This window comes from Lissotriton helveticus, chromosome 9 (assembly GCF_964261635.1).
Source record: "Lissotriton helveticus chromosome 9, aLisHel1.1, whole genome shotgun sequence".
NCBI lineage: Eukaryota > Metazoa > Chordata > Amphibia > Caudata > Salamandridae > Lissotriton > Lissotriton helveticus.
The window spans coordinates 882,454,454-882,475,244 of NC_136070.1; the positions used below are offsets into that span (position 1 = coordinate 882,454,454).

The following is a 20,791-nucleotide window of genomic DNA, read 5'->3' on the forward strand; positions in this document are numbered from 1 at the left end:
TCGAAGTTACCAATTCAAGGCTTAACATAAAGTCAGCACCCAACGACCCCAAGGACCAGTCTCGTGTGCCCACTTGAAAAGGGAAGGAAATAGGGTAGGTCCTGCGGCCGTACAGCCGTGCATAATCAATTCAACAAAAGAGAGGGGGGGACCAAGGAGCCAATAAAGGTCCAGTGTCCATGCTCCTAAACCAAATCTGTTCACAAAAAGAGGACAAAGTTCCTATACCAGGGTGCAAAAGTCACCCACGTATCTGAGTGCAAATAGTCACCCATACATTAAAAACAGGGAAGAATGGAGAAAAGTAATCCTAGGTAAAAAATACCCTGATGGGAGAGGGAAAGACATACTACATCCTCTGCTGCCCTCGCACACCCCGGAGGATGTCATGCTTCATCATCGGGGAATTTTGCTCCTCGTAGGGCCGGCGCTGCAATTCCCTACGGGTCCCCGATGGGTCACTTTATCGGAGATCTTTTAGAGGATTAGCCAGATGTTGCATGCAGGTGTGTGGGGAAGGGTAAGGGAGGGTAAATCAATTACGTGCAAACATGAAAGTGTGATAAAATCAAGGTATGGAAGCAGCGACAAGATTGTCTAGGTAACCCTTGGCAGTTAAAAGTACTGCTTAAAAATGACTGACCCCACAAGGCCCACTATGCCTGGGTGTCACTAGTCAAGGTCAACATGTTTCGCACCTTTATCGCCGGTAGGTCATTGGCGCTTCGTCAGGACCAAAAACAAATACATAAAAGTAAAAATGAGAACCCTCTTATCTCATCCAGGGCGGATAAGGAGACCTGTGTCCCCACTATGTGGTTGTAGCTGTCACATTGAAGCTGCTCCTGGATGAAACCTAGAAAGAGAAAAAGCAAAGTAAGCCGCATGTGAGCGTCAGTAACAACTTGATGCATCACAAAGTGTCACTTATGTGTACACAGCGCTTCAAATAGAAAGATTACGCGGGCACACAAGACTGGTCCACAGTAGAACGGGGGCTGCTAGTTCAAGGAGCCCTTAGGCTCAAAATAACGCATATAATGGTGTTAAAAGGTAACTGACCTTGGCTGTATAAGGTTGATTAAACGTATAACAACTATAGGGCAGAAATCTGCCAATGTTGAAAATTGGTGAAAAGTACCAAACCGTGAGGTGGGTAGTTCACATCACAGTGCTTACCAAATATTAATTAAAGCTCTCCTCCAGTGGTCAAGGGAATGGACGCCCGCGAAAAGTCGGGCTGTGGAAGCAATAGACACAAACCAGGTACATAAGCACAACGGAAAAAGTACTGGTGAAGTAAGATGGAATTAATTGAAGTGGCACTTACTAAGTAATGCGGGTGTAGCCTCTAGTACACCTACCCCTGTCCAAACGCGCGCTGAGAATGAAATAATGGCGGCGAAATGCAGAGTTTAAATAAATGGATCGGGTGGGGGGTGGAAAAAAGAGAGACGCGGTAACTCTTTACGGTGAAGCCTCACAAGGAAGTGTTAAACTGCGCATGTGTGAAACAACGCAGCAGCGGCGCATGCGTATTAGCCGTGCACACTGCTCCCTCGCTTCTGCGCACTGGCTTCATAGTCAAGGAAAAAAACAATGCCGGTAATGATTAAGAGTTCACACAAATGTACAAAATTATTCTGGTTTAAGTTACTCCTCACCAGTTCAGGCCTTCCCATATGAGACAGGTCCTAGCATCATGATTGGACCACACCTCGAAAATTAACTTCAATCTATGTAGGAATTTCCTGTTTGTGACATGTTCTGATGGGATGTATGACGTTACAACGCATACTTTTACAACGCCTACCATTACAACAAATTTTTTACAACGCAAAAACTTTTACAACGCATACCATTACAACGCAAGATTTTACAACGCAAGTACTTTTACAACGCATACCATTACAACGTAAATATTGGTAAGTATATAATATTTTTTTTAATATAAATTATTTTAAATTATTAAAATATAATTAAATTGTATTTAATTTTATTTAATTAATTTAATTTAAATATAATTTTAATTTATTTTTACAAATTAACCCTGTACCCCAAAAACCCAAAACTGACCCTGAACCCTAAAAATATTTTTTTTAATTTAAATTAATTTAAATTATTAAAATATAATTAATTTATATTTAATTACATTTAATTAATTTAATTTAAATATAATTTTATTTTATTTTTACAAATTAACCCTGTACCCCAAAAACCCCAAACTGTCCCTGAACCCTAAAAATACCCCTTTACCCAAAAACCCAAAACTGTCCCTGAACCCTAAAAATACCCCTTTACCCAAAAACTGAAAACTGACCCTAAACCCTAAAAATACCCCTTTACCCAAAAACTGAAAACTGACCCTGAACCCTAAAAATACCCCTTTACCCAAAAACTGAAAACTGGCCCTGAACCCTAAAAATACCCCTTTACCCAAAAACTGAAAACTGACCCTAAACCCTAAAAATACCCCTTTACTCAAAAACTGAAAACTGACCCTGAACCCTAAAAATACCCCTTTACCCAAAAACTGAAAACTTACCCTGAACCCTAAAAATACCCCTTTACCCAAAAACTGAAAACTGACCCTGAACCCTAAAAATACCCCTTTACCCAAAAACTGAAAACTGACCCTGAACCCTAAAAATACCCCTTTACCCAAAAACTGAAAACTGACCCTGAACCCTAAAAATACCCCTTTACCCAAAAACTGAAAACTGACCCTGAACCCTAAAAATACCCCTTTACCCAAAAACTGAAAACTGACCCTGAACCCTAAAAATACCCCTTTACCCAAAAACCCAAACATATAATATTTAAAAAATAATTATATACTTACCAATACTTACGTTGTAATGGTATGCGTTGTAAAGGTACTCGCGTTGTAAAATCCTGCGTTGTAATGGTATGCGTTGTAAAAGTTTTTGCGTTGTAAAAAATTCGTTGTAATGGTAGTTCGTTGTAAAAGTTGCGTTGTAAAGGTTGTTTCCCGTCCTGATGTCGTGACTGGATCACCCCTTGAAAATTAACTTAAATCTATATGGATGTTTCCAAATTCATAACCATCATCATATAGTTGACGCTTAGGCCATAAAATGGGGACTAAGAGAATACAGCCAAATTGCCTAACACCAAGGACAGTAATGTAAGTCCTCACGTATTTTAATGCAAAGAAGTAACCCCCCGGGATTATCCGAAGTTACCAATTCAAGGCTTAACATAAAGTCAGCACCCAACGACCCCAAGGACCCGTCTCGTGTGCCCACTTGAAAAGGGAAGGAAATAGGGTAGGTCCCGCGGCCGTACAGCCGTGCATAATCAATTCAACAAAAGAGAGGGGGGGACCAAGGAGCCAATAAAGGTCCAGTGTCCATGCTCCTAAACCAAATCTGTTCACAAAAAGAGGACAAAGTTCCTCTACCAGGGTGCAAAAGTCACCCACGTATCTGAGTGCAAATAGTCACCCATTCATTAAAAACAGGGAAGAATGGGGAAAAGTAATCCTAGGTAAAAATACCCTGATGGGAGAGGGAAAGACATACTACATCCTCTGCTGCCCTCACACACCCCGGAGGATGTCATGCTTCATCATCGGGCAATTTTGCTCCTCGTAGGGCCGGCGCTGCAATTCCCTACGGGTCCCCGAAGGGTCACTTTATCGGAGATCTTTTAGAGGATTAGCCGGATGTTGCATGTAGGTGTGTGGGGAAGGGTAAGGGAGGGTAAATCAATTACGTGCAAACATGATAGTGTGATAAAATCAAGGGTATGGAAGCAGCGACAAGATTGTCTAGGTAACCCTTGGCAGTTAAAAGTACTGCTTAAAAATGACTGACCCCACAAGGCCCACTATGCTTGGGTGTCACTAGTCAAGTTCAACATGTTTCGCGCCTCTATCGCCCGTAGGTCATTGGCGCTTCGTCAGGATCAAAAACAAAGTGAAGTGCACATGATTAAAATACATAAAAGTTAAAATGAGAACCCTCTTATCTCATCCAGGGCGGATAAGGAGACTTGTGTCCCCACTATGTGGTTGTAGCTGTTACATTGAAGCTGCTCCTGGATGATACCTAGAAAGAGAAAAAGCAAAGTAAGCCGCATGTGAGCGTCAATAACAACTTGATGCATCACAAAGTGTCACTTATGTGTACACAGCGCTTCAAATAGAAAGATTACGCGGGCAAAGAAGACTGGTCCACAGTAGATCGGGGGCTGCTAGTTCAAGGAGCCCTTAGGCTCAAAATAACGCATATAATGGTGTTAAAAGGCAACTGACCTTGGCTGTATAAGGTTGATTAAACGTATACCAACTATAGGGCAGACATATGCCAATGTTGAAAATTGGTGAAAAGTACCAAACCGTGAGGTGGGTAGTTCACATCACAGGGCTTACCAAATATTAATTAAAGCTCTCCTCCAGTGGTCAAGGGAATGGACGCCCGTGAAAAGTCGGGCTGTGGAAGCAATAGACACAAACCAGGTACATAAGCACAACGGAAAAAGTACCGGTGAAGTAAGATGGAATTAATTGAAATGGCACTTACTAAGTAATGCGGGTGTAGCCTCTAGTACACCTACCCCTGTCCAAACGCTCGCCGAGAATGAAATAAAGGTGGCGAAATGCAGAGTTTAAATAAATGGATCGGGTGGGGGGTGGAAAAAAGAGAGAGGCTGTAACTCTTTACGGTGAAGCCTCACAAGGAAGTGTTAAACTGCGCATGTGCGAAACAACGCAGCAGCAGCGCATGCGTATTAGCCGTGCACACTGCTCCCTCGCTTCTGCGCACTGGCTTCATAGTCAAGGAAAATAACAATGCCGGTAATGATTAAGAGTTCACACAAATCTACAAAATTATTCCGGTTTAAGTTACCCCTCACCAGTTCAGGCCTTCCCGTATGAGACAGGTCCTAGTATCATGATTGGACCACACCTCGAAAATTAACTTCAATCTATGTAGGAATTTCCCGTTTGTGACATGTCCTGATGTCGTGACTGGATCACCCCTTGAAAATTAACTTAAATCTATATGGATGTTTTCAAATTCACAACCATCAACGTATAGTTGACGCTTAGGCCATAAAATGGGGACTAAGAGAATACAGCCAAATTGCCTAACACCAAGTACAGTAATGTAAATCCTCACGTATTTTAATGCAAAGAATTAATCCCCCGGGATTATCCGAAGTTACCAATTCAAGGCTTAACATAAAGTCAGCACCCAACGACCCCAACGACCCGTCTCGTGTGCCCACTTGAAAAGGGAAGGAAATAGGGTAGGTCCCGCAGCCGTACAGCCGTGCATAATCAATTCAACAAAAGAGAGGGGGGGACCAAGGAGCCAATAAAGGTCCAGTGTCCATGCTCCTAAACCAAATCTGTTCACAAAAAGAGGACAAAGTTCCTATACCAGGGTGCAAAAGTCACCCACATATCTGAGTGCAAATAGTCACTCATACATTAAAAACAGGGAAGAATGGGGAAAAGTAATCCTAGGTAAAAAATACCCTGATGGGAGAGGGAAAGACATACTACATCCTCTGCTGCCCTCACACACCCCGGAGGATGTCATGCTTCATCATCGGGCAATTTTGCTCCTCGTAGGGCCGGCGCTGCAATTCCCTACGGGTCCCCGAAGGGTCACTTTATCGGAGATCTTTTAGAGGATTAGCCGGATGTTGCATGCAGGTGTGTGGGGAAGGGTAAGGGAGGGTAAATCAATTACGTGCAAACATGATAGTGTGATAAAATCAAGGGTATGGAAGCAGCGACAAGATTGTCTAGGTAACCCTTGGCAGTTAAAAGTACTGCTTAAAAATGACTGACCCCACAAGGCCCACTATGCCTGGGTGTCACTAGTCAAGGTCAACATGTTTTGAGCCTCTATCGCCCGTAGGTCATTGGCGCTTCGTCAGGACCAAAAACAAAGTGAAGTGCACGTGAGTAAAATACATAAAAGTTAAAATGAGAACCCTCTTATCTCATCCAGGGCGGATAAGGAGACCTGTGTCCCCACTATGTGGTTGTAGCTGTTACATTGAAGCTGCTCCTGGATGATACCTAGAAAGAGAAAAAGCAAATTAAGCCGCATGTGAGCGTCAGTAACAACTTGATGCATCACAAAGTGTCACTTATGTGTACACAGCGCTTCAAATAGAAAGATTACGCGGGCACACAAGACTGGTCCACAGTAGATCGGGGGCTGCTAATTCAAGGAGCCCTTAGGCTCAAAATAACGCATATAATGGTGTTAAAAGGCAACTGACCTTGGCTGTATAAGGTTGATTAAACGTATAAAAACTATAGGGCAGAAATCTGCCAATGTTGAAAATTGGTGAAAAGTACCAAACTGTGAGGTGGGTAGTTCACATCACAGTGCTTACCAAATATTAATTAAAGCTCTCCTCCAGTGGTCAAGGGAATGGACGCCCGCGAAAAGTCGGGCTGGGGAAGGAATAGACACAAACCAGGTACATAAGCACAACGGAAAAAGTACCGGTGAAGTAAGATGGAATTAATTGAAATGGCACTTACTAAGTAATGCGGGTGTAGCCTCTAGTACACCTACCCCTGTCCAAACGCTCGCCGAGAATGAAATAAAGACGGCGAAATGCAGAGTTTAAATAAATGGATCGGGTGGGGTTTGGAAAAAAGAGAGAGGCGGTAACTCTTTACGGTGAAGCCTCACAAGGAAGTGTTAAACTGCGCATGTGCGAAACAACGCAGCAGCGGCGCATGCGTATTAGCCGTGCACACTGCTCCCTCGCTTCTGCGCACTGGCTTCATAGTCAAGGAAAATAACAATGCAGGTAATGATTAAGAGTTCACACAAGTCTACAAAATTAATCCGGTTTAAGTTACTCCTCACCAGTTCAGGCCTTCCCGTATGAGACAGGTCCTAGTATCATGATTGGACCACACCTCGAAAATTAACTTCAATCTATGTAGGAATTTCCCGTTTGTGACATGTCCTGATGTCGTGACTGGATCACCCCTTGAAAATTAACTTAAATTTATATGGATGTTTCCAAATTCATAACCATCAGCATATAGTTGACGCTTAGGCCATAAAATGGGGACTAAGAGAATACAACCAAATTGCCTAACACTAAGGACAGTAATGTAAGTCCTCATGTATTTTAATGCAAAGAATTAATCCCCCGGTATTATCCGAAGTTACCAATTCAAGGCTTAACATAAAGTCAGCACCCAACGACCCCAAGGACCCGTCTCGTGTGCCCACTTGAAAAGGGAAGGAAATAGGGTAGGTCCCGCGGCCGTACAGCCGTGCATAATCAATTCAACAAAAGAGAGGGGGGGACCAAGGAGCCAATAAAGGTCCAGTGTCCATGCTCCTAAACCAAATCTGTTCACAAAAAGAAGACAAAGTTCCTATACCAGGGTGCAAAAGTCACCCACGTATCTGAGTGCAAATAGTCACCCATACATTAAAAACGGGGAAGAATGGCGAAAAGTAATCCTAGGGAAAGACATACTACATCCTCTGTTGCCCTCACACACCCCGGAGGATGTCATGCTTCATCATCGGGCAATTTTGCTCCTCGGAGGGCCGGCTCTGCAATTCCCTACGGGTCCCCGAAGGGTCACTTTATCGGAGATCTTTTAGAGGATTAGCCGGATGTTGCATGCAGGTGTGTGGGGAAGGGTAAGGGAGGGTAAATCAATTACGTGCAAACATGATAGTGTGATAAAATCAAGGGTATGGAAGCAGCGACAAGATTGTCTAGGTAACCCTTGGCAGTTAAAAGTACTGCTTAAAAATGACTGACCCCACAAGGCCCACTATGCCTGGGTGTCACTAGTCAAGGTCAACATGTTTCGCGCCTCTATCGCCCGTAGGTCATTGGCGCTTCGTCAGGACCAAAAACAAAGTGAAGTGCACGTGAGTAAAATACATAAAAGTTAAAATGAGAACCCTCTTATCTCATCCAGGGCGGATAAGGAGACCTGTGTCCCCACTATGTGGTTGTAGCTGTTACATTGAAGCTGCTCCTGGATGATACCTAGAAAGAGAAAAAGCAAAGTAAGCCGCATGTGAGCGTCAGTAACAACTTGATGCATCACAAAGTGTCACTTATGTGTACACAGCGCTTCAAATAGAAAGATTACGCGGGCACACAAGACTGGTCCACAGTAGATCGGGGGCTGCTAGTTCAAGAGCCCTTAGGCTCAAAATAACGCATATAATTTGCACCCTGGTATAGGAACTTTGTCCTCTTTTTGTGAACAGATTTGGTTTAGGAGCATGGACACTGGACCTTTATTGGCTCCTTGGTCCCCCCCTCTCTTTTGTTGAATTGCAATGATATACTCACTCCTGCTCCCGGTGGCGGGACACCCCGGACTAGAAGTAACCCAGGAACTAAGATGCAGCCAACTATTAGATCAAATTGGCATTGGGAAATGAGGAGACCTTTATGTTAATATGGTTTTTCGTACTAAAGAATGTTGTTTTGCAGACAGGGACCCTGCGGCAATGGACCTATTTATGTATGTCAAACTGAGGCACAGTGTGAGGGCGGCTACTCCAGACTTCTCTAACAAACCGCCTACACTAATCCCACTACATCGCTTACTACAAAGTATAGACCCCATACATGTTGTATTTTATACCATAGCATGCAAACAGCAACTCAGACGGTCAGGGGGACAGCTCGGATACAATGGGAGGAGGAACTGTGTGAACCCCTTGGTGACAACAAATGGAGCTACTGTTGTCAACAAAGAGAAAATGTATCTGCAAGCAGCCGGCTGTGTATCATACATTTTAAAAAATATTCATAGATTATACTACACCCTCACTAAAATGTTCAAATTCAAACTAGGTGACAATGATGCCTGCAACCGATGTGGACAGGAAGCTGCAGGGTTCCTACATGTCGCATGGGAATGCGCGCTGTCAAACCCTACTGGAGCCAGGTCTTTGTTGCCTTGGGACAGATGACTCTGATGTTGCTAACAGAATTACCAGTAGTTGTGCTATTGGGATACATGGAAGGCATACCCTCAGCATATAAATGATATGTGACGCTGGGGTTATTACTGGCTGGAGGGTGGCGTATAGATGGGACAGAGGGAGGGCGCTTAAATTTAAGGAATTGATTTGAGACCTTCTTTTTTGGCAGGAACAGACATTAATCTACGCAAAGCAATGCTCAGCATCCTCTAGGCCAAAAGACATTTGGGAACCCCTGCGGGGGTATCTGGTAACTCACAGACATACTGGGTGGACAGGACGATCCCCCTCTCCTACCCCCCTAATGGACAGGAGTGAGAACCCTCACCAAGAGTCCCAAAGGGGCATGAGTACAGTGGAAAACGAAAGCCACACATAAGACACTACTTGAGATCCAGAAAACCAGACAGGAGTTAAAAGGTACGGACTATTAGATACATAAGAAAACACAACTCACTAGCCGATCATCTGAGTTATAGTGCTAGATTCTAAAATGCTGCTTACTAAATGAGATTGAGATATCACCGATGTGCTCATGATGTTGTACGTATGTATTGTTTCAAAAATGACAATAAAAATAAATTTAAAAAATAATTATGTTTCAAAACAATCTACTGTGCACTTTGTCATGTTGTGTGCATTGTACAAAAATTTGAGATCCCAATTTTTGCTTCCGATACTGAGGTCTTGTTGCCTTTGTTCTTGTAAAGAAAGTTTTAGTGATTTAAAGTTGGCTACTTTTTTGATATTTGTGTTGCTGTTTTTCATTTCATAAGAGGAGCCCTCAAAATATGAAATCGATATGGATAACTTTCATGCAGGGTTAGAACGGGATTATTTTTGTATTTATGATAGCTTTGCAAGAAATGCACACTGGAATAGTTATATTGTGTACTATCTTGTTTCTTAAGTTATCATTTGCACTTCTCATTTAGCATCTTTTCATGAATGTGTGTACTTTATGTAAATTATGTACCTCTATTCCGTGACATATTTGATTGACTTGTTATTTATGTGCTTTTATGATTTGCTTCTCAAGTTCAATAACGTTTATGATTGATTGATAGAATGGGCTGGACTTAATGTATTCTCCCTTTGTGTTTCAGAAAGACCATTTAATACCAACACCTGTTTCCGTCTTGCTGCTTCCAATGTTGTCTGTTCTATAGTCTATGGGAATCGGTTTGAGTATGATGATGATAGAATCATTTCCTTACTGAAAATGCTCCATTGCATCTTCTATCAGATGAGCTCTGGCTGGGGAAAGGTAAGATTGGTATAACAAACTCACACTGTTTGTCTTGAGAAAGGCCATTCTTGAGAAAGGTCTACTATATTGAGTTGGAACACATGGGAATTATGGCAGTATTTAGATACCTATTTCTTTTAGTCAGAAAGCAGCTACACTAAACAGCTAAGCAGGTTTTTTGTCAGCCATTCTCCCTCTTACCTAAACTTTATACCAGGCCAGCGCAGTCTTAACAGTTTAAGTAAATCAGTCCATCAATCGTTCTTGGAGAGGTAGAAACAACAAAAATGTGATTCGTGTTATCGTTTTGATGAAGTCCTTTTTGTTGATTAATGTCCTTAAATCTTGATTTTCATAATTTCATTAAAACAATTCATGACACACACATAAACAGTCAACACATGTTTTGCGTCAACAGTCACTTCTTCAGGGATGCTAAACATGAAAATCATACAGAAATAACAAATATTTTCTTTGAAAGTGCAAGAAAATGATCAAACTTCTTTTTGCAACATCTGACAATCCAAGTCTTTACAATGTTTGTTCTTGATCATCGAATGGTCTTTCAGTGTACCAGTTCCGTAGTTTTTAATGAAAAATCAATACACTTCTATGTAGAACCTAGAGTTCAGTAATTTCTGGAGCTTCCTCAACACTTTGAAGAAGGCAACCTTTGATTCTACCTTCACCATTTATAGTGTTATAGTTACTTAGGTGTTCTTTTAATTTGTATAGTGCACTAATCACCCAAGTGGGTAACCAGGTGCTTGGGCAGGTGTGTTGGTTTGTAGTCCTTAAGGTGCTTATTAAAGAGCCAGGTCTTCAGCTTCTTGTGGAACTCAAGAAGTAAGGAGAAGGCTCTGATGTGTTGAGAGAGGTAGTTCCATGTCTTAGGTGCTGTTTAAGAGAATGAGCAAATTTTAGTTTTGCTTTTATGGATGCGGGGAATGTGTGTGATTAAGAGTGAGGCAGAGCATAGGTGTCTGGTGGATTGGTGATTTTTCACAGCATGGGTAGGATGTGTAAGCAGGAGGTGTACACTGCATTGACTGGAGCTTTCATGTTGAGCTTGTTGTCTAGGGTGATCCCTAGATTTCTTACATGGTCTTTGGGTGTAGGTGTTGGTCCTAGCTCCATTGGCCACCAGGAAGGTCTTGTTTACAAAGACTCGTACTTCCGTCTTGTTGGAGTTGAGCTGCACATAGTTGGTTTGCATTCAGTCTGCTACCATGGTCATGCTGTTGGTGAATTTGGTTCGGGCAGTTGTTGTTTTGTCCATCAGGGAGAGGATGAGGTTTGTGTCATTGGCATAGGAGATGATGGTGATGTCTTATGATCGGATAATGTTGGTTAGTGGCTTACTGTATATGATGAAAAAGGTAGGGGCTGAGGGACGATCCCTGTGGCACTCCTCATATCAATTTTGTGGCCTCTGATGTGAAGGGTGGCACCCTGACCCTTAGGGTTCTTCCGGTGAGGAAGGATAAGATCCATTTGAGAGCGGATCCTTGTATGCCTATCGCATGGAGTTTTCTAATCAGGTTGTTAAGGCAGATAGTGTAAAATGCTGCAGAGAGGTCGAGCAGGGTGAGGGCCGCTATTTCTCCCCGATCCAGGATGATTTGAATGTCATTGGTGGCTGCGTTGAATGCTGTTTCAGTGCTGTGGTTCTTTCTGAATACTGATTGAGTGTTGTCTTGAAGATGGTGAAGTTCTTGGTGGGTTATAAATTGCTTTTTGATGGTCATCTCAGTCACTTTGGCTGCATTGGAAAGCAGGGAGATGCGTCAGAAATGGCTATATTGATTTGGGTCGGCCGTGGGCTTCTTCAGTAGTGCGTTGATTTCTTCAAGTTTCCATTTATCAGGGAAAGTGGCGGATGAGATGAAGGTGTTGAAGATATGGCTTAGGCTGGTGCTGATTGCTGATGTTCCCCAGTTGGAGATATGGTGGGAGCATGGGTCCATTATTGCAGCTGTGTTGTTTCTGGTAGGGTTGTCCATTCAGTCTGGTGGCTGTCTTGGTTGCTCGTGGCTAGGCTAGCATGGAGTTCTCTGGGGCTGGGTTGGTGGAGGAAGTTGCTGTAGATATTTGTGATTTTGCTGTGGAAGAAGTTGGATAAGTTGTTGCAGAGTTGCTGGGATGTTGGTGACAGTATCTGAGGGTAAGGTAAAATCCTTAACGTTTGAGAAGTTCTCCTTGCAGCTAATGGAGCATCCTTTGATGTGGTCCGCTAGTGCTATTATATTGATGTCTCTTATATGCTGGTGATAGCCTCTGAGTGCATCCTTGTAGTTAGTTCTGGCAGTGGTGATGTGGCTGGATCTCCATTTCTTTTCTAGCTTTTTTTACAGTGGTATTTGGTGTCTTGGAGGTCTTCTGTGTATCAACTGACCTGCTTATATGATCTACTATGCTTGTTAGGTTTGATGGGTGTGAGAGATTCCATGCAGTTCTAGATCCGGTTGCTGAAGTTGTTGATATCCTTGTCGAGGTTGTCTGTGGGGCCAGGTTGATCAATGCTGAGGGAGCTGAGCCAGTCTGCTTCTTTGGTTTTGTACCAGGTATGGCTTGGAATGCTGAGCCTGATAGGGGTGTGCTGAATTGAGGGGTGTTGATTTGGAAATGCATGATGGACTGATTGGTCCATATGAATGGTGCCATGGGTTGTATTTGATGCTATCACTTGTGTCCTGCGGTGTGTGCTGGTTCTAGGATGAGCTAGGTGAATCCGATATTGCTCAAGATTCTGAGGAGTGCTGTGGAGCAGGTGTAGATTCAGTCTTCCAGGTGAAAGTTGAGGTCAAAGAGGAGAAGGTAGGCTCTGGAGTCGATGGTGAGCAGAGTGACGAAGTTGGTGATGAGGCTGCTATAGGTGACTCATGGTCAGGGTAGTCGGTAAGCGAGGGTACCGTTAAGGGTGAAGTTTTCTGAGATTTGCAGCTTGAAGAGGAGATGTTCAATAAATGGGGTGGTATTCTCTGTGAATGTGGTGCATTTGATGGATTCCTTGTAGATGAGATGATAGGAAATCATCCTCCTGCCCTGTGAAGGCAGACTTGTCAGGTGCATCGATACTCAGCAGGTCCCATATTTTTATTGTGTGTTTGCTGAGCGATCGTGTGTTGAAAAGAATGCATGAAAGTGGGTTTCTTATGACATGTGGTATAGGGTGGGGGTGAATGTCATTTCAGTTGTTGCAGTGATGTTATCAATGAGTGATATACTATGAAAAGTAATTAACAGTGCATGCGAGGCCAAGAATTATATTTACTATAGGACAAGGTATAATTAGTTGAGACAACTATAACTTGTACATTTCAGTTGTTTTCTCTTAGTAAATCCATTCCAGAGGGGGCTTACTCCATTACAGAGAACCACTTGTAATAGAGCAGTGTGCAAAAAGCAGCGAGACGGGGACCTGCCCATGAGCCGTCCTGGGTGTTTCTAACCCGGCACCAGACCCGGCATTCTGCACTTGGCCATTGAGCCCCGGCCATGGGGCCTTGAGACCTCACGACCCTGTGACCTGGGGGCTTGGTGGGATACCGGTGGCAGCAGAACCTGTGGATGCCAGCAGCCAACCCAGCATTCCCCGCAAGATGCAGCCATGCAGCAGTGTAGCAGCACCAAAGCAACGCCTAGAGACAGGAACCAGGAGCAGAAAAGCACGCAAATAATAAGAATACCAAGGGATCCCCCGCTCACCCCTCATCCCACCTGGTGCAAGCAAGAGGCACAAGCAAGGGGCAAGTGAGGGGTACCACGGAGGAGGCTGCTGAGGGTCAGGAGCAGAGAGCAGCAAGTGCAGCAGCCATAGCAGGCTGTCACAAAGTGTGCCCCCTAGCTGCCACGGAGATGGCCTAGTTTGACCTTACGCTAGCCACCACTTGCTTGACAGTCACTGTCAGCACTCACCCACCCTCACCCATCCACCCTCCCGAGCACATAAGCGCACTAGCTGGTAGTGGGCCAAGCAGAGCCCTTAACCTGATCAGTGGCTGCCCCAGTCCCTCCACTAGCCTTACTCCCAGTCCTACTCCCAGCCCCCTATTAAGTACCGGCAGTGCAGACTCACCTGGGTGCAGGGAAGAGCTGAGCACAGAGAGGAGTGCTGTAGAGCTGTGGGCAGCCGGAGGAACGCCCAGGCACTAGCATCATTAGCAGCAGCGCAAGTTGGGGGTTTCACCACATTTTAGTACAAACAAATCGTGGACACGATTCAGGGGGTACGACCACCCTTCCGCTCCTCCAGCATTTCTCAAGTTTTGGCACGTTCTCAGCGACCGATTACACCACATCAGTCCGAGCCAGAGAGCCAAACATCCAAAGCATTATCTTGTGCTTTATCTAGCAAGATGGGACCTAAAAAGAAGGATCGACCACGTATGACCCCTGAAGAAACTGTTAATAGATAATCATCCACCAAAAAGATCACAAGGAGTAAATCTCTGTCAGAGATCCTAAATGAATTTCCCCAAGACGCTGAACAAAAGGGGCCAATTAGGCACTTCTTTAAGAAAAATTGTAACCCCAGTACAATCTAGGGCACCATTCAGGGCTGGCAAAAGGATGAATTCCAGGACTCACTATTTGCTGGTTACGATGTGTGTATCTTACAAGACAGCAGTACTAAAAGTTTTAGCAGAATGCTCTCCGACTTCTCGCACACCCTCAAAGGAGGATCACCTCCTAGTCCTGCGAGCCGCAACGAGATGGAAATGTTTGACTCTGATTCTGTTCAAATTGATTCTTTTAAAACTAATGTAACATTTTGTGGCCAAATTACACCTACAGGCATAGACAAAATGCCCTACCCCACAATTGGCAGGAAACATCGAACAGCTTTGTTCAAATAGAAACACGTCCCAGTGACAGTGGCTCAAATTCACTGTACTAAATTCCATAATCAAGACCTCCAGAATGCGGTGAGCACTAAGCCCTTACTAACAGCTACAAGCCCTTTTCGCATCTAGAGTACCCAATTCCAGGGTCTCCAGTGGCAGGGGGCCACACAGCCTCAGTCCTCCAGAAACTGGACTAAAAGATTGAAAAAAACCTAGAATTAACCCCAAACTTGATGGGGATATTAGAGCCTTTATGGGCACTAAAGCAGATCACCTCACTTCTAACGATAGTTTAAATGAAGATCAGCAGAAAAGATTTATGACTGAGATAAATAGCTCCACCCACAGAGTACTATTGTGGCAATCATCAAAGATGGAGGTCCAAATAGACCTCATGTAATCAATTGCAGCTTGCCTAGTAACCTTAAGCACCAGGGTGGAAGACCTGGAAACAGGATTGTTCAGTATCTGGTCTCCAACTCTGGGGAATGTTTCTGTTCCTGTTCAACCCTTATGGAAAAGTGGGTGTCTCTCCCTGAGGTCCTAGCTCATATAGTGGGAGATAGTCAAAAGAAGCAGCGATACGCTGAGCTCTAGTACCATGGACGACAGGGCAACTGCAAACAACTATCACCGGGCTGCGAGTAAGAAAGAAGGAGTTCAGTCAGGCCCTAAGTCAATAGACAGAGGCAAATAAAATCTGGCACATACGATGGTGAGCCCTGCCTATGGGCCCAAAGTAGTTCAAGGTATACAAAGGGCCAATAGTAGAGGAAGCAGGGGAAGCGATGTTTTGGCAACTGATTCACAATAACCCATTCCCAGTACAACGGACAGGCCCGATCCTCCTCCTTCATGGAGAGCAAAAAAGAAGCTGAGGAAACATCAGAAAGAAACTAAACGAAGAGGGAGACAATTGCAGCTATGGAAGACTAACAACTCACCCCCACAATGTAATGCTAAAAAACAGTCAGTGCTATCCAATATTTTCTGGCAAAATATGGGGTAAGAAGGACACTTCATCTTTACCGTCTCCTGGAGGCCAACAAGTGCACGCAATATTACCAAGCAACTCCATTGCGAGGGGCTCAAAGAAACTTGTAAGATCAGGTCCGTCTACAGGTCATGAATTAACAGTGGAAACAAGCACCACACTGGAAGACATAATTCCCTAGGCATTGACTTCTATTACACCACCGCAGCGGGATGGCTCAACACAACTCCAGTCAAGCCTTGAGAAGTAAACCAGCACCATGAACAACCAAGGCTTGACAATCAGGTCCCAATTAGGAAATGCCTCGAGTCATCGAGCAAGTATAAGTTCCTCATCAAGCCCAGCAGTGCACGCATCAGGAACAGGAGAAGTGGTTCAACCCTCAGGCCCTCCAACAAAAGTCCACAATGTGGTTCTAACCCTGAGAATTGATAGCACGTGACAGCATGACATTCTGAACTGAAATAATATTCTCCATCTTTTCAAATATCTTGCCACCCTGGACCAGATACAATCAGGGGACCCGGAATGGTAGAGATTCTTGAGCATCCAGGGGAATACCAATGGCAAATCCACAGTGGTGGGTATGAAGCAAATGGAACAACAACAAGCCATTATGAACAAAGCATCTCAACTCACTGAGTGGGGAATAGACGTCCAGATTTTGTCAAACACAAAATCCACATGTCCTAGCATTAAATAGCAGGGGCTAGGGTCCTTGGTCGGTCCTGCACTGGACAAACTGCCAAGAGACCCACAGCAGCGGTTGGACGGGCTCCAAGGTTCCCATGGCATCATGATATCCTGTTAAAACAACCATCGGGCCATTTACACAAGCTCTCACACTCCAGACCAAACTGGAACTCCAAGAAGATGGCAACACTATTTCTAACAGCTGTGGCACTAGGCTTAGCAGGCCAGAGGCCAGCGGAGCAATCCTATCCAAGCAGCAATTAACCATAATTTCATGGAACATTGCAGGGATCAGTAAAATTACAGAAAATGAAAACACAACACAGTTTCTAGAAAATGGAGAAATATTCTGCTTCCAAGAGACTTGGGCTCCAACCAGTTCTCCACTTGCAGGGTATTATGAACACCATGTTCCAGTAATAAAAAGGAATCTCTTTGGCTTTTGGCAATCTGATAGTCTATCAATGTTCATAAAACACACCAGTAGCCTTGTGGCCATGAATATCAAACTGTTCACAGCTAGGTTACAAGAACTACAGATTAGAGGCCTGAATCTTTTAACTCACATCCAGTCTGCCTTCTGATAATAAACTGTTATATTAATCCATCACAGGCCATTATGAAAGAGTTTATGGAGGCACTGTAACGGAAACTAGATGATCTTTTAAATAAATATAAATTCTATCAGATAATCCTAGTTGGGGATTTCAACTTGAAGGATCTTGATAAAGCTAAATCTCCTATTCTGGGGATGGGCCAGGCAGAAACCCTCTAGAATCTCCTAAAAAATCCTAAATTTTCCACAACTCACGCTCTGCAAAAAGCACGAAAGACATCCTGGCAGCCACAACCAACCTTTGGGATATCTCAAGAATTGATTATACAATGGTCAGTGATGGAGCAAGGAATGGCAAATAAGCAACTTGCTTGGATATAATCCTCTCATATAACTTCGTAATAAATTACTAGTAACATTTGAAGTACTAATTTTACACAACATTTTTACATTTATTAGAAATGGGAAAGCTTGCCTATTTGTTTTACTAGCAAGTAACCAGAGTGCAACTAAAGACGGCTGCTAAAGCGGAAAAATGAACTGTGCATGGGTCAACTGCATGACGTCTTAACGCTTGGAGGGAAAGCTTTTCTTCTGCGCAATGACAGTTAAAATGGCCGCTTAAGAATTCACATGCTAAGCATCTGCTCTGCCGAAACTAAATTGCATTATATACTAAGTGCTAATGCATAAATAGTCTTTTTAATTAAATGGGATTAGAGTAGAGATAAGTGGTATACAGTGAAATCATTTTATTTTGAATCTAACATCTTGTCTTCTTGACTTCTCTGTTAGCTTATATTTGGGCCTTTATGAGAGCTAAGGGCTGACACCCATGTGACACCCATCCGCATGCGTGGTAGAGACAACTCCAGAGTCATGAGCTCAAGTCGTGGAACCCAATCAAGGACATCCTTTTCACATGTCCTGGGAAGCAGCTGAACATCCTGAAGACTCAAAGTACAACTGTACAAACTGTATACATTGTGTATAATGCATTATGAACATAGCTGGGAAATGAAGCTTGGGAGAAAACCAAAAAATAGGCGGGAACATAAGAAAAAGGTCTTAAGAAAAAGTATTCAAATTAGCATAGTGTGATGATCATCCCCTTGGCTTGTCCAATCAGAATTATCAGTTTCATAAGATTGAACTAGTTAGGGGTGGTACATGCCATTCATAAGGCATAATTGGGGTATTTAGTAAGATTGGAATTGCTCAATTGCTGGCAGAGAGATAGAGATGCTGTGCAAATGCTGAATGCGAAATACCTTAAAGAAGAAGACGCAGAATTTTCAAGCAAATAAAATTAGAAAGAAGATCGCGGAAGAATCGAAGAGGTAATAGAATTAGAAAAAAGAGCAGGGAAGAATCGAGGAGGAATTTAGAATCAGAGAGGGATGAGACGCAGGCGTCAAATCCAGAAGAGGCTACCTGGCCTGTCCTAGTCCTGTCCTGAACCTGTCACCTGAATTTTCTAAGGGGCCCAAAACTCTTGGCCAGAGGGTTCTGATCTTGCACCATCCAAGGTAAATATAAATCTGCTTATTGTGACAATGTGCCTTTTTCTCTCTATCCTCCCTTCCTGTGGTACTTGTTATTGAAAAATTAGGTTCATTTAGATACATTGAATCTTACCTCTTCGGAATGATGGAGTTAACACTGTAATTTGTCTTTGATTCTCCTGGTAAAATTCAGATAAACCTTTAAAACTTATCCGAGTCTGTGGTTATTTAATGAACAGAACAGGTAAACACTTCATGGTTATAATTACCAAATATAATCAACTAAAATAGATCCATATGTAAAGAAATGGCATAGTGTTAAATAGGCTTAAGACTGAGAGGCAACGGACATATAGAATTAGACCTAAAATTGATCCCCAGCGGGGTTTCATTGAACAGATAACGACTTAGTGTGAGTCATGGGCCTCGAATGAGTATTTAGTGAATTATGTCCGCAGGTTGGTGTCCCGCTGGATGAGTTTGCTGGTAGCAGAGGTATGATTTTATTGATTAGTTTGGTGATCATTGGTTATAGACTTATGTATTAACAAACCCGTTTTTTTTTGTTTTATGTTGTTTGGAAATTCCCAGGAAGTGTATAACGGGTGTATAACGGGTGATGAATGGAAATCACACTCCAGTGAGGTAACTTGTCAGTTTTAGAAATTGATTTGTGAATAAGCGAGAGTGATTGTTAACAAAGAGTTTGCTGGTGAAAATATGGTGTTATATCACCTAGAAAGGATAACACTGGTAGAGTAGCGGGCTCTTCTAAGCTTATGTGAAGAGTAAACGGAAAGGTTTTTACTCACAGTACATGAAGAGTAAGTAGAAGGTTTTACTCATAGTAAAATAATGTAATCATTGTTTTTTTGTGAAACTGACAGGGTAGCGAATGTTCCTATGTTGTTATTAATGAAAATTGGTGAAAGATTAAAGGAAAATAAGTTTTCGTATTACCTTGTGAAGGGAGGATCAGCTGCCGGAGTTGCACTGACATCACAAAGTGCTGTGTTGGGATTGGTTGAGTCAGCGAGTGTGTGTGACAAGACTGGGTATTGTAAAGGAGGGGTCAGTTGTTGCGCTGACCTCATCGGGTGCAGCGCTGGGATTGGTCGAAACAACAGGTGTGTGATTTACGTAGGATTGCAAAGGATGGGTCAGTAGTAAGGTGTGAATACTGACGTCACAATAAAGCTGCGCTAGTATTGGATTAAAGAATTTTGCTAAATGAAACCTGATTGGATAAAGAATAAAAGCGGCAATAAGATTGGAGAAACTGTAAACAAAGGACAAACTTTTTGACAAATTAAAGTGGAATTTGTATGTGGAAACACAAACCAACCTTAATAGGGAATCGCCCCAATAGAAGATATTTGGGTTTTGCTCGACAAAAATACATAAAAAGAATAACATAAAATGTACGGAGAGAAAAGAAAAATTTAATTTATGCAGTAAATCTAAAATTATTTAAAAAAAGATGAACCTATTAAGACTAGAGAATGAATTCTTATCCCACCACCTAAAACTCCTCCCTCATTTATGATGATGGAATAGGGATATCATACCTGTGTATGGTTAGGAAATTGGATTGAATATACAAAAGATGATGGAATATTGGCTTTTCCAGAAAATGGTACATTCAATGGTAGAATCCTTCAGAATTTAAGGAATAGAATGAAAGAGTTAGAGCCCAGACCTAGATTAACACAGTATGAAGATTTAAAAGAATCGGAAATGGAGGCATTTGATCGAGACAGATCTAAAAGTACTAGCGGTCATAGAGGATTTCATCCTAAAACGTTGCATATAAAACGCGAAGATCAGATGAAACAATGAAGACAGGCAATGGTTTCAGAAGTACTGTATCCTGTATTAACGTTAGATAAGCAGTCTGGAGGCAAGTGTACTAGGAAGACTAAACATATGACAGGTTGTGGAGAATCTGAAGATGAGTTTATGGAAGATA

General features: G+C 42.9%; 1 protein-coding gene across 1 annotated transcript in view; it reads left to right on the forward strand.

The window, feature by feature from the left end:
• Window positions 1-20,791, forward strand: part of LOC144781951 (cytochrome P450 2G1-like) — a 737,654-nt gene that overhangs the window by 424,852 nt on the left and 292,011 nt on the right. The window contains exon 4 of the mRNA XM_078661042.1: window positions 10,085-10,245. Within this exon, the coding sequence (XP_078517168.1) occupies window positions 10,085-10,245 (161 nt within the window). The remainder of the gene's footprint in view (window positions 1-10,084; window positions 10,246-20,791) is intronic.